We start from the raw sequence: 17,515 nt of genomic DNA, 5'->3' as shown, positions 1-17,515 counted from the left end.
CCTGCTGAAGCACAGTGAGTGTGTGAAAGCTACTGAAAGAAAATAAAGTGCCCATTTAGTGAGCGTAGCTGTTGTGGGTGATCCAGCTTGGGAGCTGATGCAGTGAGATGAACAGAGAGGAGACAGGGATTGAAGGTCTCTGGAAGCATTTGATTTGGTCTTCTCCGGGCTGGCTGAATGGCAGAGAACATGATCGTGTTTTCACACAGGTACAAAACATCTGCTTTTTCGCATTCCTTTAAGTGAAGCACTGTGAAGTGTTTTTAAACCCACAGGAGTTACTTCATAGACTCCACTTACATGAAAAGTCCTCTCACATGAGGCTACCACCACAGACTTAATGGGGCCTGTTCATGTTTGGGCATGTCGATGCTATCAAGTGATGAAGTGAAATGGACTGTTTCCCCTCTTGTGGGTGCGATAATGATTGACACTGTCTTCTAGGTCAGTTTCAGTAACAGAGCAAATAGCGCTTTGTTTCAACTTTTAGCTAAAATAAAAACCTTAATATATCACCACCTGGTAGTTCTGTTTCTTTTTGAAGTTATAAAGGATGTTAATTCCACCTCACCACATGACCCCTGCATGATGCATTTGGATTGACGGAGGAACTCTGAGACCTGACTATTATCTGTTCTCCGTCATTGTTGTTATTTACTTTCTGTCTTGATTCCTATTGTATTTTTCCTCTGGTGGAAAAATTTTCCTTTGCTAAGAATTGATACCGTCCTTGGACTTGGACTAAAATGAGGTACAGTGTTGGAGAGCTACAAAACAAAAAGAAAATGATGGTGAAAGAGAGGAAAACAATTTATAAGGTAAACAAGGCAATCTCCACACAAAGGCTAAAAACAAAACTGAATACCACTTTGAAAATATGCATTAAGTGTAAGATTCCTTTGCATCAGTTCCTTGTACATTTCTTTTTCCTAGAAAAAATTGAAAGGTTCAGATCTTTCTCTTCTCTGAGCTTTTCCATACGTTGCTGTTTGTAAAAAGAAAAGCAGCTGCGTAACATTTAGCAGGAAGAGGAAGTTTGACTTGGCTGCCCCGTGTCACAGGTCACTACTTTATGACTAACTGATCTGCTGTTTGTGTTTTTCCAAGTTGTGCCATCAAGAATTTGCTTTATTCTTATGTTTATATGACTACTCTTCATTTTTGGCTGTGTTCATTATAGCGCTCATTGCAGGATGTTTAACAAGCTCATTGAGAAATGTCTCGGTGGAATCTTTAGAGTTGGAAAAATTGACTGGATAGTCCATTTTTTTCCTTATGTCACTTGTTATATTCTTTCTGAGTGGTGTTGACTTGAAAAGCAAACTGTGTTGGAGACTGTTGTACATGCCGCTCAACCTGCTGTTTATTTAACACTTTATGGCAAGTTCATACTTACACGTTTAGGTCAGAATGTGCTTAGTTTTAGCCATTTGGAAGTTCAATGTGGATCTTGTGTTAAAACGTCTGTGAAAAACTGGATAGACAGAAATTATTTCCACATTATAAAGTCAACTACATCCATAAATGAATAATATGACAAAATCAACTTCCATCATTTCAAATTCATCACTTGTTAGGTCAATATATTGAACTGCATCCTGATCTTCATATACTGTATGTGCATTGTCATTGTTCTTATTTCAAAGCATCTTATAAACTTGGTTGGAGTTGGATATTCAGTATAAATCAATGAAACTAGGATGAAGAAGTCTGATTGGGTGTTTTAGCCTGTTGGATAGAAAAGATCTATGACTCTTGACATTCTTTTGCCCCATGACGCCACTCTTACCAGCTGTTCCCATGTTGATAACATGTGTTGTTTTGGCTTCTGTCTCTGAAACCTCCCTGCAAAACAAGACCATGGACAGAAAAGCCTGAATGTTCTGTGACACCACGTCTTCCTCTTCTCCTTATCTGAACTTGATGTGTTCAGCTGCATGCCAAGAACATAGTTACTCAAGACATGTCGCTATGTCAACTATGTCAGCGTTTGGTTAGTTCCCACCTATTAAACTCCTACCAGATTAAGACTCTGCTGGGTTAGCATGGTTAATGAGGACAAGTCAACTTTGCTCAACTGAGTGATATTTTATCACTCAGCCTTGACAACATGTGCTTGAGAGTATGATTCCACACGCTGTTCTTCCTCCAGGTCAGCACTGAGCTCCTTTGAAGACTGTATGCAACTACAGTTTGCCATATGCTTGGTATTACCATCCCCTTGCATTGCGAGCATGCTGCAATGTGATTGGAATGCAACCATGGTCCTCACATTTTAAGATGTGTACTCAGTTAGAACCACTTACTGTAGTCAATATACAACACCATAATTGTCCCTGTCCCTCTATTAGGATTTATATCTACAAAGCTATTTTAAACGCGAAAGATATACTTTTTTGTCCTATGATCCAGTTTGTTTTAATTAAAAAAAAAAGCTACTATGATGATATATTACACTAAGAAAAAAGATGAAATTCTGGGATAAACCAGCATGCAGATGGATTTAGGAGGAGGTACATAATATTTTTCAGTTCCAACATAAAACAAACCTGAATTCTGCTTTTATTGCCAAACAAAACCTCTTCATCCCATAATTATAGTTCAAGCAGCAGTAAATGTTTGCTGCTTAAGGCCATGATGACAAACTAGTCTGTCTGAACGAGGTGGTTACTTGGTTTTGTGGAATATTCTTTCCTCTCCACAAGGTACTGCAAGGTCATATCCATTTATTAGCAGTGTGACACATTTTTAAACTACAGTCAAGGTTCCCTGGGGCGTTTTAACAATTTCCATGTGTTCTGTTGGCTTACCTGTTTAGATTAAAGCAGTGGGTTGGGTCATCTCGAGGTTTCTGCCTGCCAGTCCTAGACAAAGGCATTGATGCACAAAAAGGTATCTGATATCAGTTTGATTATCCAGTTGGAGCATCCATATGAGATCATAGTGTTCACTTAATCAAAATCAGAGGTCTGTATTTTGTAGTTTTGTAGCATGCAAAAAAGGAGAAAAATGGCATGAATTAGCTGGGTTTGGTTTAGCACTCAATTATGCGATTTGTGGTAGAACTGTGAATCTTGATCAACTCAAAAAGGCTGCTTTAGAGCCACTAAGCAAAATAATGAAAAGCTGCCTCTTTGTTACATGTGGCTGTAAATATTAATTATGTCTTCCTCTGGAGAAGTTTTGTTCTGCATGGGGAAAAAAAAAGAAAACTTGTTTGACAAAAGCTGTTTTATTTGGCTGATTTCCAGCTGCCAAATCTAAAGCTGTTGAGTCGTTCCATTTTAGAGTAATCCACATCGTGCCTAAATGAACCTCACTGGATTACAGTGGGCTTAGCCCGCCAAATCATCTGAAATTAATTGCTGGGACAACGTGGGAGGGCAAATCTGTCTCAAGAGGGTTTAATTTCCCTCCCGTGTGACCTGTTGATTTATACGTTTCTCCCAAGGAACTGTGAACCTGTATTCAAAACTGCTACACCTTAGCACACCTGAATAGTACTAGAAGTTCAACACAACTAATAAAACATACAGTACATACGTGGAGGTTCAGATGAAGCAATTTTTCATTAGTAAAATACACTAAAAACTAACATAAGTATGTGTGTTGATCAATTTTCCACCAAGAAAATAAAAAAACAGACATATTTTAAGTTTGACACTGTACAAATGCAGGACATAAAAGACAAGCAGCAGGCTGATTGATAGGGAAAATGGTCTTACCTGAGTGGGTGCTGGTGAGTGAAGCAACCCAGCTGTAGATCGCTGAATCAGAGGTCCCTGAGTCCTTGCCCTCCTCTTGCTCTCAGAGGTGAAACTGTCTTCTGGTCCCACGCGCTGTGCCAGCTCTCTGTGCTCTGTGTTATCGGCCATGATTAAGTAATGGCTGACAGATGAGGCTGGCAGGGTTGCGGGAGGAGCGCGATGCCATATAATGTCTTTTCTTCCACTGTTAAAACGCAGATACAGTTCAGCTGGGGGAGCGTAGCTCGTATGGCTGTGATTTCCTTTTTTTCCCTACCCCTTTTTTTTTTTTGCCTTTCTCTTTCTTCCTGCTTCTTTTACAAGAATGAGGAGGGGCCAGCCCCACTCCTCATCTCCCCCCCCTCCAACTTGTTTGCCTCTCTCTGCTCTTGTCTGAGGTAAAGGAGAGTCCTGTTTTGCTTTTTGAGTGAGCGTGCAGCAGGTATGTGAATCTGCCGTGCTTGGGGACTAGTCACTCAGGCTCTGGCCCTTGGCTTTGATGTCATCTGTCAGCTGAGCGGGCCCTGTGTTTAAAATGCCTTGATAATTACAATGTGTATGATGCGTGTGTGTGCAGTGTCAACCGCTACCCGCACCATACTTACCAAGAAAAGGCAGGATGAGGTGGCTTTGTTGAAAGGCTTTGAATGGAGCATATGATTATTAGATTGTTTAAACAGGAAACCATTCCTCTACCTCCCAGAATGTGAAGAAAAACACAAACTCCACATCTGCAAAGCCCATAGGTCACCACCTCTGAGTTATGCAATAATCTGAGATCATAATTAGAGGACAGTAGAATATAATGTTCATTATCTGGACTGGAAAAAATGCTCAGGCAAAATCTCATCTGGTGTGTTCGATTCTAGCATCTCATTTATTCAGAGTGGCCTTGTATACAGGCACTCACTCAGCAAGCAGAAATAGGCACCTTAATTGCTGTCTGTAACATCTCAGGCAAAGGCCGTTTCAGATCTTTTTATTGGTGTGTCTGGTTTTTATTCTTCATGCCTTTTTTTGTGTCCTCTTGCCTCATTGTCTAGATTTCCTGAAGTGTATCTAAGTTCCTTATTGGTGCCAGATGAATGTCTTGCGTGTGCATCTACGGTGTGCTTTGCATTGCATCCCTTGTCCCCGCTTCCTGTGCCTCTGCTGCTCTAAAAGCAATCCCTGTGTTTACAGGTTCAGTTGTTTCACTGTATTCCATCAGCATGGCTGTTTAACATAAAGGTTTTTCGTCACTATTTTGGGTTTTTTATTTAAATTTGTTTTGGAGTGTGTGTTCAGTCGGCCTTTAGGTGTTGGGTCAAAGGGGTGTTCTTCTGTTGAGGCCTTAAGTTCTGCATTAAATGCGATTGTTTATGCATATTGATCTGAGGCTTTACAAGAGAGCCTATGAATGAGATTTCTGGTTAACAGAATGTGGTTGCCTTAAAAAAATCAATCTCTTCTGGTTTTCAGTGTGGTAACTTGTGCTTAACAACTTTATTTTCAGTTGACTTACTTTTCGAGGAACTTCTGTACAGAAATGTTTACATGGTGCAATCATAAGCGTGAGCGCTAATCGAGCTATGAGTTGGACTTTACTGTGTTTCACTAAACTTTGTGTTGTTCTCTATCCAACACCCATCCCCCTTCCCTGCAATTTCCTCCCCAGTGTTCAGTAAGCTGTGGCAGAGGGACCAAACAGCGGGATGTAGTCTGTGTATATCAGAACCAAACCAAAATAGAAGAGAAGCACTGCAGTCATCTGCCCCGGCCTCGGACACAGAAGGCCTGTCGGGCTCGAGTATGCCCCAGTTGGAAAGCTAACAGATGGAGGGAGGTATGTTTGTTCTTCTTGCTATCTTCTGGGGATTAGATAATAACCAAAAGTCTCAGAGAGGCCATGCTGTGAGTAACTGCAGCTGAGGCACAAACACAAACTCTTTCTAGAGATTGCAGATGTAGGACATGTACACACAGAGCACCTGTCCAATCACCGCTCAGTTTGCTCTTTTTGAAGATTTATGTGTCATTCCCAAAAGTGTAAACTAAACTCTAAAGGCCAAGACTGTTTATGTACAGTACTGTGCAAAATTCTAACAAGCTTCAGAGTCAATAATTGTGTGATGACCACCTTCATTCCTCAACACAGCCTGAACTCTCTTAGGCAGCTTTCTTGTAATTTGTTAAAGAAATCTTCAGGAATAGTTCTCAGGCTTCTTTAATGACATTCAAAGCTCTTTTTTGGATGTTGGCTGGATTTGGTTCCATTTTCTGTCAAGATTATCCCACACTGCTTGAATAATGTTGAGGTCCAGAATGTGGGGAGGCCAATCTATAACCGATAGCATTCCAAGTGTGCTTGTACTGCGCTGGCAATGTGATTGGGATCATTGTGATACTGAGAAATGAAGCCAGTGCAGTACTACTGGATGCTTTGCACATGGCGTTGTTTTTATTTATGCCCAATATGTCATCTTTTGCCCTCCACTTGTCAACTTTCCTCAGTTTTCTTTAAGACACATTGGACAGCATACCAAGATATGTCAAAGTTTGAGTTAATAGCTCTAAAGATGCAATTTCAAATTGGTTCTTAGGTTAAGTTTCTGCTATGTGTAGACACAAAAGTGGTTCATCCCTTGAGTTAGGTGCCTTTTTATTCTTGATCTTTTCATAGGTCAGTGTTAAATGGTTCAATAAACAAAAAAAGAAATACTCTATAAATGGTCAGGTACAAGGACTGGACTAAAGTGCAAAAAGCGGTTAATGTCAATAGAAAACCTTTGAACGACATTCAGAGAGCCTGAAGAACTCTTGCTCAAGACCACTTTAAAAATGACAAGAAAGTCTGGCTTCTTGGAAGCAAAATGTAAAGAAATGAGGAGTGACACGAGACTTTTGTGCACTACTATAGCACACTTAGTGTAACATTTGTGTTTGTGGTTTCAAATATTCAGGGAACTTTTTAAAATCCTATCTTAGAGTACAGTTCTTCTATGAAAGCTTTTTGTCAGACCACACACTGACCATGTGAATGTGAATCTGTCAAAATGAAAAGTGATAAACATGGCAGCTGATGCAGCCAAGTTTGTGGTGCATGCACATGCAAACAGGGTGGGAAGGGGATAAATATCTGAATTACAGGAGGTTTCTGTACTAATTGGTGACTTGGACACTGAATACTTTCATAGCAGTTCATGAAAAGCCTCTCATGCCTGCTTGGAAAGTATAAAATGTAAATGTAAAATCCCCAAAGGTCCTGCAAGGCTTACATTTGCTCCCCCTTCACAAGACTCCTGCCACTCCCCACTCTTTGAGCCTTTCCTCCTCCCCTCTCACTTTTTCTCTCGCTGGTGTCTGGAAGCAATCATCTTCCTCCACATACCACCAGCAACCATGAAATCCTCAACTAGAGCATAAAGACATGTTTTATATCTTAATGTCCGTGCATGTGACAACTTTGAAACCTCAGCACCCAGTGCCTGAGTTATTCCGAAGCTACCCAGCACTCTCAGTCACCTCTGACTGCGAATGTAATAGACAATATATTAGAGGAGCTGGGGGGGAGGAGGGGGTGCTTCCCATTGGGAATCAGTTTGGTTTTCAAGGACAAAATTCTCTCCACTTGCTATTCGAAATACCATGTTACACATGTTTATTGTAAAGTGAAGTTGAAAGGACGATTCAGGGTCTTATTGATTTGGTTATCTTATTTTGAGTTTGGATTTTAGTTGCATGTTTCTCACAAATTATTGAATTATTTTGTTTTAATAAAATGAAGGTGAATGATTTTGTTTATATGGTCAAATCTATGTTTGCTTTAAAAAATGATAAAGAACAAGTTTTGTTTAATTCCACTATACGAAGCTTGAAAGTACAGGAAAAAATGCCCTTTTAAATGAAATGAGCTGACCCTTTAAACTGCTTACTAAACACTGTGATTAAAGAGCGCACACTTTTTAAAGCTGGGTTATGCTGTATCACTTCTAGAATCACTTGAACAGCAGGTTCTATTTTCATGCTTGACGCAAGTTTTTTTTGCTGTTGTTTTTGCTTTTTAAAGGCATATTTTGATCTGAAGGTCAGATTTCCTGCAGTGCTTTTTGTTCTTTCTCCAAACTCAAAGAGTTGAACCTTCACATCTAAGGATAAACTCTGCAACGATAACAGAAGTTGCAGCAACTTCTGGGTCGTACACTGATTTTTATGAATGTGTAATGTGTGGCGGGCAAGCTGAGAAATCAGCGTGGTCAGCTGAAATCGTGGTAAATGGCCTGCATTTGTATAGCGCTTTTTCTAGTCCCTAAGGACCCCAAAGCGCTTTACACTACATTCAGTCATTCACCCATTCACACACACATTCACACACTGGCGATGGCAAGCTACATTGTAGCCACAGCTGCCGTGGGGCGCACTGACAGAAATCTTACAGAGCGCTACCTTAGTATGCAGGCATGCTTCTCAAAGAACATCAAAGAGATGTCTGAGATAGATCTTTGTGTGATCCCAGATATACAGCTCACAGAATAGGAACAAACCCATTTCTGGATTCATGAAGTGCATTGAACCGGAGCATCAAAGCAGCATATCTTAACTCGGCAGACCAAACAAACGTTATAAAAATATCGCCTGTGAAACTTAGGAGAGGAAAACCAACAGAATTATAAGATGGATTTTGCTGTCTCACTTACTCTGTTAACACATATTTTCTTAGCATATTTGTTAGAATGGTAGTATGCAATACGTAAGCATCTCAGAAAATAAGGGCAAATTCAATAAACCATTATCTTGTAACTGCCCCTTGTAGTGGCTGCTGCTGAGCAGACATTATATAGTCTTAGTTTAAATTGGTGAGTCCGTGATTTAGAGATTTATGAAGCATCATAAGCACATGGTCCTAAAATGCAACTCAGCTGTCAGTTCTTACTACTGACCCCCACTACTCCTAAATAGTGACTTGTTCTAAACCGTACTCATGCACAATTTTAAGTCTAAACTCCAGGGCAACATACCTCCAATGACAAAGTCAAGGTTAATAACAAAATATGTTGTACAGCATTTTTCTCATGTCAAGGAAATTGGATTTAATGTGTAAAATCAGTGTGTCTGTGTAGGCCCTCATCCAGGCCATGGTAGTCTTAAGAGTTTGAAAAATCAAGAAAAGGAGCACACACATGTAAAGAAATCTCTTAGAACATACGGTTGACCCAACTGGACTTTCATCAAATCAGAGAAATCTTTGAAATCTTTACCCTCCACTCACATCTTGCCTCAGATGACCTCAACAGATCGCGTGAGGGTGGGGCAAGGTCACACAGTGGATTCACCCGTAACCCCCTGTGATGGTAATGACCCCTTTTATCAGACTTTGGCTCATCTGATGATACACAGGATCAATAGTGGGTCAGCGACCCTCAGCACCACCTCCGAAGTGGTCAGCTCCCACTAGAGGTTAAATGCTTGGAACTCTCCACCATTTGTTTTAAGAACCAAAGAAGCCTCTTGGATGAGAGGCGAAACATCTTTACGGACTTAAAGAAGTTCAGTCGCCTTCTTTTTTAAGCTTTTAAGACTGTGTCATCAGCTTAGTGCCCCTTTAAGGTCAGCTCTACAACAGAAATGAGTTTAAAAAGCCACAAAAACGAATACTTTGTATTTATAGCCTTATTGCTGCTGGAGAAAAATAAGCTTCCTTTAGAGTCATTTCCCACTTCTTGCCATGTTTTCGAAATGAGATGTGTGTTTTGTGTGTGTTTTACTAGTGTTCTGTCACCTGTGGGGTCGGAGTTCAGAACCGCGATGTCTACTGCAGGCTAAAAGGTACGGGACGAGTCCTCGAGGACCTGTGTGACGCTCGCGCGCGTCCTCCTACTGCGCGGCCGTGCCAAACTGCAGAGTGCACACACTACACTTGGGTCGCTGATGAATGGAAAGAAGTAAGTAACTTGTTTATTCTCTTTCTTCCTATCTGTGACGACGTATTTCCTTTGCTCACTCTCCAAGTGTGAAACAGATGTTCAGATGTTTAAGCATCTTATTAAAGCTTTTATTGGCTGCAATCTCCACTTTGTCGCTAACTCTCTCTCTCTGCACCATTAGATGGGCGTCCTGCATACACCCTTTATCTGTCGTGAGGGCTTTAGTGTTAACCATCGCAACTAAATATGATACAAATCAATGATATCCAAACTTGAGAGTACTGATGGCCATCGCCCCTTCTGTGCTACTGAACGGCACTGCTCTGTGTCACACTAGCAGACTGTTTTCTTCCTGGCTCATCTTTCTTTAATGCGATGTGCTTTGTCCTCAAAGCGAGGCATTAAAAAAAGGGACATCCTGTAGGGACATAGCACTGCTTGAATCTTTGCAGTGTTTAGATCTCTGTCTGTGCTGCCGCAAAAACTTTGAACCTTCTTTCTCTCACAGTTTGCCGCTGAAATCCTCTCTGTTCTTATGAAATATAAAGAAAGTGAAAAGAAAAACACACAAATTTTCAAATCCTGATCCATTTTATGACTTTTAAGCCATTACTGAAGGGAAATCTGTTTTAACTTTTATCTTTAACACTGACATTGTCAAGAGCACATGTTTGGCATTGTGTTACTGTTCCAGTTGTTACACAACACTCACTTTCCTCCATTTGTGTAAAGGTTTAATAGGGATGTGCATTTATTGTGCTAAAGGGATGTCCAGGAGTCTTAGAAGTTGATTTAGTTGCTGAAACCACAATCCATCTCACAACCCTGTGTGTGATTTTTTTTTATCAGTGTAATGCAACATGCGGAGAAGGCGTGAGAAGCAGGAAAGTGGTGTGCATGGATCCAGGAATGACACCTGCTCAGGGTGATTACTGTGATCCATTAGCCCGACCTCCATTGCTCCAGCCCTGCAAAGAAGCTCCTTGTCACTACATGTGGATAACAGGAGACTGGTCAATGGTAAGAACATGAGAAATATAAGTAATAAGTTTCAGTATTGGTATCAAATAATTCATAATTTCTCTAAAATGGAAAGAAATAATTTAAGACTGAAGGAACTTTGTTTCATCTTTTTCTTTTTTCAAACAACTGTCTGAACCCAAAAGGTGTTAACTTAAAAATGAGATAAAAAGGAGAAACTGTGTCTATTTAGAGGTGTCTTCTTGTTTCTCACATACAAATATTCGAATAGTCATAGGGAGATCTGCTGTGTATGTACTAAAACAGCTGACAAGATGAAAATGTGGCATTTATTTCAAAATGTTCATTAAATAAAACACGAAAACGTTTGACATCTTCTGCTAATTTAATTGTCATCGTAATCAACTAATTGCTTCAAAACATCTGCATTTCAGTAGAATCAGGCTCATTCAAATGGAGAAGGCTTTAAAATGAGCAAGGTCATCAATTCTCATCAGCAGTACCAATGAGGCCCCGTTCTACTGCACAACAGCTTCTTCTAAAGCCAAAGCTTTTAACCCACTGTGTGTATTTTCGTGTGTCTTAGTGCTCTGCCAGCTGCGGTGTTGGCTACCAGCAGCGTATTGTCTCCTGCTCCCTGATGCCCACCTCTCCCGCTCAGGGTGTGTACACTCAGTCCTCCTTTGCCAGCACGAATTGTCCTGAGCCTCGCCCTCCTGGCAGCCGGCCGTGCCTCCTCACGGAATGCCATCACATGTCCTACTGGAAAGTTGGCCCGTGGAGCAAGGTGAGTCAGAAAAGGCTTGTTAGACAGCAAGAAATCCTCCTCAGCTAATCACAGTTTTAACAATACATTTTGATGACTTGTGGATTTTAATAAATCTCATTTGTGGATTTGGACTGGAGCCTTTTTCACTTTTAGAGGGAATGAGTTTGTGTATGTGCGTGTTTTTACCAGTGCTCGCAGACCTGTGGAGCAGGAGTGATGGAGCGCAGAGTGGAGTGCGTGACCTCAAAAGGCCAAACGTCCAAACACTGTCGTCTGTCAGAGAGACCTGAGTCTCAGGCTGCATGTCAGGAAAGAGAATGTGAGTGGTAAAATGTAATGTAATGGTCACTGTCGGTGCTTTCTGTGGAAACAACCATATCTGATTCTAAAAACTCTGTGTTTTGCTTTGTTTTTACACAATAAACTACTTAAAGGCTCTTGGAGTGATCACTTAGTGGAACAATAAACAGACAGTCAGCAGTTTTCTGCAAATTGTGCAGTCTGTCAGAATGCCTCAAGGGCTTCAGCTGAGCCAGGCATTATTGTGGATTTGGAAAGTGCTGTAAAACAGCAAGCCAAAGTTCGCAGGGTTAATCATTCCTGACTTAGATTCTGCCAAGTCAGGCACTGATGAAATTGAAAGGATATACTGGACAGTCAGTTCTCTGGTCAAGTATTAATCTTGACTAGCTAATCAGCTCAATATGAGCTCTGCAACACAAACAAGACAATTACAACACCTCAAGCTTGGGAAGATTAGATCCAAGTCACTATCCGCTTTAGGGAGAAGTGCTTAGTTTTTTTAGCTTTCAACATTTTTATGCTATTTGCTGACAAAAGATTTATGTACTAACTTTTAAAATGAGATGGCTAAATACTCCAGCTTTTAAAAGCTGTCGACAGCTCCCACTGTTGCACTGAAAGCTCTTCTTCCTCACTCCCTCTCCCAGGCCAGTTGTTCAGTACGTGCCGAGAGGTCCAGATGAGACAGGGCGTGAGGATAGATGGCGAATACTATCTCAAAGTCAAATCCCGGATCCTACAGGTTTGTATGTTCTGCCAGAATTACTCCGGCACACGTCATGATTCAAGCAGCAGCAGCAGCAAACTTGTGGGATCTCATCCTTTACCTCAATATGTTTGCTCTTAGATTTACTGTGCTGAGATGCAGACTGATTTCCCCAAGGAGTATGTGACATTGCGCAGCGGTCAGACCGATAACTACTCCGAGGTGTATGGCCACAGGTGCGTATGATGTGGAGATGACTCGCTGTATGGTTATGCAATGTGTGAAATATGGTTATTGTGCTGTTTGCACTCAGTTCCCATATTTCTTTAAACGCACAGGTTGCTGAACCCATTTCAATGCCCGTATAACGGCAGCCGAAAACAGGACTGTGAGTGTAGGAACGACTACTCAGCAGCGGGATACACACTCTTCCACAAAGTTCGTCTGGACCTAAACTCCCTGAGGATAACGAGTGAGTAATTACTTCATGATTGCCTTACGCCGTGCACTGTATCGTGACCACACATGGGTGTTTTTTTAACCCTCACACGCCTCGCTCCAAAGCGCTAATGCCACATCCAGAGCCCAGTCCAAATGAAAGTAAGCCTTACTCCACGCTCTCTCCTCCCAAATCAAAATAATGAGATTTCAGCACTGTGTGTTCGTGTCCCTGGAGAGGACTTGAAACCGTGCCCGTCAGCACTCATCCATCCTTTTGCATCAGAAATAAAACATGTCCTCACGCTTGCATGCAAGCAATCATACAATTACAATGTGCACACATGCACATCTTCAGGCCATATTCCTCTGCTCATTATTCCACTCAGCTCCACCTGCCCTATTTTGTCCAAGTATGCTTTTGATTACATAAAACAATGTAGATTACTGTGCTTTTTTTTTTGTTATTCTTTTGTCTTTGCATGTGTGTGGGTGTGTGTTAGTGTGTGTTTATTATATTCTCAGGGCCCAAAAGCTGAGACACAATTATACTTGTGGCTTCAGGCAGATTTGTTGGAACCAAATTGCAGGACTGTGCAAGTTTGAGAGGCTTTTTCATCGCTAAACCTTAGCTACCAGGTTAAGTTTAAAATTAGGTTATGGTGAGAATAAAGGTAATGGGTAGGATTAGATGTTCCGCTTTTAATTAGCTTTAGGAATATCTAAGGAAAGGCGTTATGGCCATAAAAATAGGTAAACACAAGATGTGTCTGCATGAGTTTGCATGCTTGAGAAGCTGGATTAGTACCTACGCTATCATCCTCCCGTCTCCTTCACCTCATCTGGGTCCTTACAGCACATGTTCCCACACCCAGTCTGCGCAACACTCATTTAGTTTTCAGGTGGCTTAAAGAGAGCCGAGGAGAAATAATGAGTTAAAGATGAGGGGCAGAATATGAAGAGGTGCTAATGTGGTGTGCCTTTTGCAATATTGCAAATGTTACTTGCATGCAGTCAAACAGTATTTGAATTTCAGTAAACAATTAGAAAGTGTAACATAAAGATTTCCTATAGGTAAATATGTTTTAAAAAGTAGGATTTTGCTAATTTTGCTTTAGATTTAAGCAAATTCACTATAGGAGAAAAGATGTTGAAAAATATCTTCTTCCAGAAAGTAAAATCTTAGTTGTTGATACTCTACAGCCATGTGGTTTCAGTCAATTTTTTCTGCTTGTGGTCACTGTGACTTTAAATCAGTGTCTTTGGTATCTGTTTACCAGTCACAGACCTCCGGTTTTCCCAGACACCTCTTGGTCAGCCAGTGCCCTTTGCTACAGCGGGGGATTGTTATAGTGCAGCCAAATGTCCACAGGTTTGTGAAAAAAAAAGAAAGACAGTTTTGCTTTTTTTGGTTGTGTGTTTTATATTCTTTTACCTTACCTGTTAGAGAACTTCTATGAAATAAATCCGTCTCTTTTGTGTTTTCAGGGCCAGTTCAGCATCAATCTAATTGGCACTGGCTTCAAAGTGGCTCAGGCCACCAAGTGGACATCTCAGGGCAACTATGTTTCAGTCAAAGTCCACAGATCGGAGGTAAAAACAAAACGTTCCAAGTGAACTCCTATAATGCTTGCCTTTAGTGTGGGTCATGCCGGGCAGATTTCAAGTAATGGATCACTGTTTTCATTTTGCTGGGGTGGACTGAGCCTCATGCTGGATCACTCCAGTTGTGGTGTGAGCCTGTAGTGCTGAAATGTCATCAATGTGATTCACTGAGCAGGAATCCCTTCATGACATTTATGAAGATTTCATTCTCTGCCCTTTGCCCACTTTTCCTCTCTCATTTGTCTCTGTCTGTAGGATGGGACAAGAATCTACGGCCGCTGTGGTGGTTTCTGTGGGAAGTGCATTCCCCAGGCTCACAACGGCCTACTTCTTCAAGTCCACTGAGAGCTGTGCAGAGACCAAACCACCTAAATCTGTCTGGAATAAGATACTGGCAATAAGAGAGATTTGATCCTGCAGTCATCCGTGAGTGTCAGAGGGGGACCATTTAACAATTATTATCCCACAGTAATATCCTCAATCCCCAAACAGCAGCTTGAACAGACAGGACGCTATATATAGTGCAGTGCTACAGAGCCACCATCAGGTACTTCACCCAAACTACTAACACTTAAGAGGAGTCAGCAGTTGTGCAGACGTTGTCATGCACTCATGTGCTTTGGAGACTAAATTATTTTGCATGACGCAAATTGATTTTTTTGTATCATAACACGGGATACAGGACTGAAAACACTGGGAAAACAAATACAAAGACAGGAGGAAAAGAAATATCCTCCCGGCTGATAAGGAACTTTTTCCAAACTTAGAAAGACACAAAACACTTGGGCTCTGATCCAACTGATATGGTGGTCAGCAAGATAGTATAAAAGGAGACATGCTGTCCTTGCAATCCTACTGTGGTTCAAAAAAAAGGTCTATACGCAGACTATGGAAGAGTATATAAGGGATAGTTGTGTTATTTTTCTACATTGTGACAGATTAAGAAAAATGATGGCTACAGGAACTAGCTGCTTTGGTATATATATGAGGGCATTACAAATCTTGTTCTCAGCAACAGATGAGCAGGAATGATTCCCATATGGAAAAGAAATGGAACAAAAGTAGTTCAGGTTCCTGTTTAAACGTATGTCTCATCCTGGGATTTACTCAGGAGGTGACCCCTTTTCCCATTTGCGTTTTCACTTGCAACACAATAATGAGAATAACGTATAAATCAAATAACCATTATTTTTTAACCTGAAAAATGTGAAAGGGGCCACTTGCATGAGTAATGACATAGTTTGAGACGTACAAACATTTACGGTCGGTGGAATGAGAAATTCTTATGCTTTTTTTGTTTTTGCGGCTCAAGACTCTGAAACGTATCAGCATGCAACTAAGTACTGATGTCCTTCCACACCTGTCTCATGTCAGAGGTCAAACGTTAGGAGAACATCAGGAGCCTTTAGAATAACTACAGATAACGTTTTGTTTTAGTTGTCGTGTACTTTGTGAGTCTGTCTGCTGTCATCTGTTGTCAGGTATTTTTAACAAAACTACTGAAACCCACATAGACAGTCCACCGACTGACACTGAGGCACGACTGTCAGAGTAAACACTAGTGCTGTGAGGAAATAGCTGAACTATTTCCATATTTCCTGGTGTTGAAGTACAATTTTGTCTGTTTTGTGCGTGTGCGTGCATGTGTGTTTCATAGTTAGATTGTTATTGGTGTTTCTCTTTGTCACACGAGTTCTCATCTGTTACACCTTGACACAGTATCAGGTGTGTGTATGCGTGCGCGTCTCACCTCACACCCTCCGTTGGGCCTACTGTAGGTGCCTGCAAAACCCTACCTCTCATAGACATCCATACTCGGTTGAGATATGTGTTGTAATATATTTATGTTTGAACATATTTATTCTGCATTGACTTGTAGATATGTTCTGTATGACGGTACAATGACTACTACCAACAGAGAAGCCATTGTCTGATATGTTTTGTCCGTTGTCTGCTAAAATAGGTATTATCCTACTATTTGTAGCATATAACCACTAATCTTGAATGAGGATCTTTTAAAAGGTGCTTTTGAACTGGAATTACCTCTAATGTTGAGAAGGAAAACTGGCTTTGGGAATAACACTCGATAGGGCAGAGATTCAACTCTTTCTAGCAGACTCCCTAGGATCTCCTTATAGCCTGTTGTGGTCCTTTTATGAACAGAGCTAATGTTTTAGATGCAAGATTGCCCGATAAAACAGACCAGCGACTGTGCGAAGGACTCTCCCATTGAGCAATACTTACTGTAACGCATCATATCCGGCTTTTGCCATGACCGCAAATACAACTATCAACCAACTGAACACGCGGATTCGCTAATGTTAAGCTTTAACCAAAGTTAGGCAGTAGATGCAGACTGTTTTTTTTTCCCTCTCAGACAATGCCGCTTCTTTTGATTTAAAGAATGGCTGAAAATAATAAAAGTCAGTGAGCAGCTAGAAAACCTTTGGCTGTCGTTCATTTTATGATGGTCAATTGTGCTATGAGGTCTGTATCAGAAATTTAAAGAATACTTGATGCACTGTGTGCTGTCAGTTTTGTAGAAATGTAATCCTGTTTTTGTTTTTTTGTAATAACCATTAAGATTTGTAACTTATGATATATGTGTATTTGTAATATTCATACTTGAATTGCAAACTGTGTGCTAAAATATTGAATGGGCATTGGTACTGAGTAGAGAAACGGTGTGCTTGTTTGCCATGCTTTATCCAAAGATGTTTAAAAGAATCCTATGTACCTACAGTATGTACGCAGCCTGTATAAAAGAAACAAATGATTTTGGTGCTATACTAATTGTACTATTACTTGTATGTCTTGCTACTACACTAATGTTAAAGAATAAGTAAGAATAAAACTTGCTTTCCAACAGACTCGTTGATGAACAAAGTGATGGTGTGGTTCTTTATATTTGCAATTTTCAGTTTTTATACTTTGCTATTTTCTTGCTGTTTTTAGAAAAGTTGGATACCAACTCCCTTTACGTTAAGACACGTGACGTTAAACTGCTAGGAGGGTCGGATCTGGGTCTCTCACATCAAGGCTCAATGCAGTTTAAAAATATTGA

At 40.7% G+C, this 17,515-nt stretch overlaps 1 protein-coding gene across 1 annotated transcript in view; it reads left to right on the top strand.

The window, feature by feature from the left end:
- Positions 1-15,808, top strand: part of LOC146628153 (A disintegrin and metalloproteinase with thrombospondin motifs 20) — a 76,717-nt gene extending 60,909 nt beyond the window's left edge. Inside the window, exons 29-39 of the mRNA XM_085359381.1 lie at positions 5,404-5,571; positions 9,494-9,667; positions 10,499-10,669; positions 11,217-11,417; positions 11,589-11,718; positions 12,350-12,444; positions 12,550-12,644; positions 12,747-12,880; positions 14,127-14,218; positions 14,335-14,439; positions 14,707-15,808. Coding sequence (XP_085215507.1) covers positions 5,404-5,571; positions 9,494-9,667; positions 10,499-10,669; positions 11,217-11,417; positions 11,589-11,718; positions 12,350-12,444; positions 12,550-12,644; positions 12,747-12,880; positions 14,127-14,218; positions 14,335-14,439; positions 14,707-14,796 — 1,455 coding nt within the window. The 3' untranslated portion in view covers positions 14,797-15,808. The remainder of the gene's footprint in view (positions 1-5,403; positions 5,572-9,493; positions 9,668-10,498; positions 10,670-11,216; positions 11,418-11,588; positions 11,719-12,349; positions 12,445-12,549; positions 12,645-12,746; positions 12,881-14,126; positions 14,219-14,334; positions 14,440-14,706) is intronic.
- The last annotated feature ends 1,707 nt before the right edge of the window (positions 15,809-17,515 follow it).

This window comes from Diplotaxodon limnothrissa, linkage group LG7, assembly GCF_057381915.1.
Source record: "Diplotaxodon limnothrissa isolate DT_005_m linkage group LG7, D_limnothrissa_male_GT1.1, whole genome shotgun sequence".
Classification (NCBI taxonomy): domain Eukaryota; kingdom Metazoa; phylum Chordata; class Actinopteri; order Cichliformes; family Cichlidae; genus Diplotaxodon; species Diplotaxodon limnothrissa.
The sequence above is the reverse complement of the archived record's forward strand: the minus strand, read 5'-3'. Positions and strand labels throughout refer to the sequence as shown.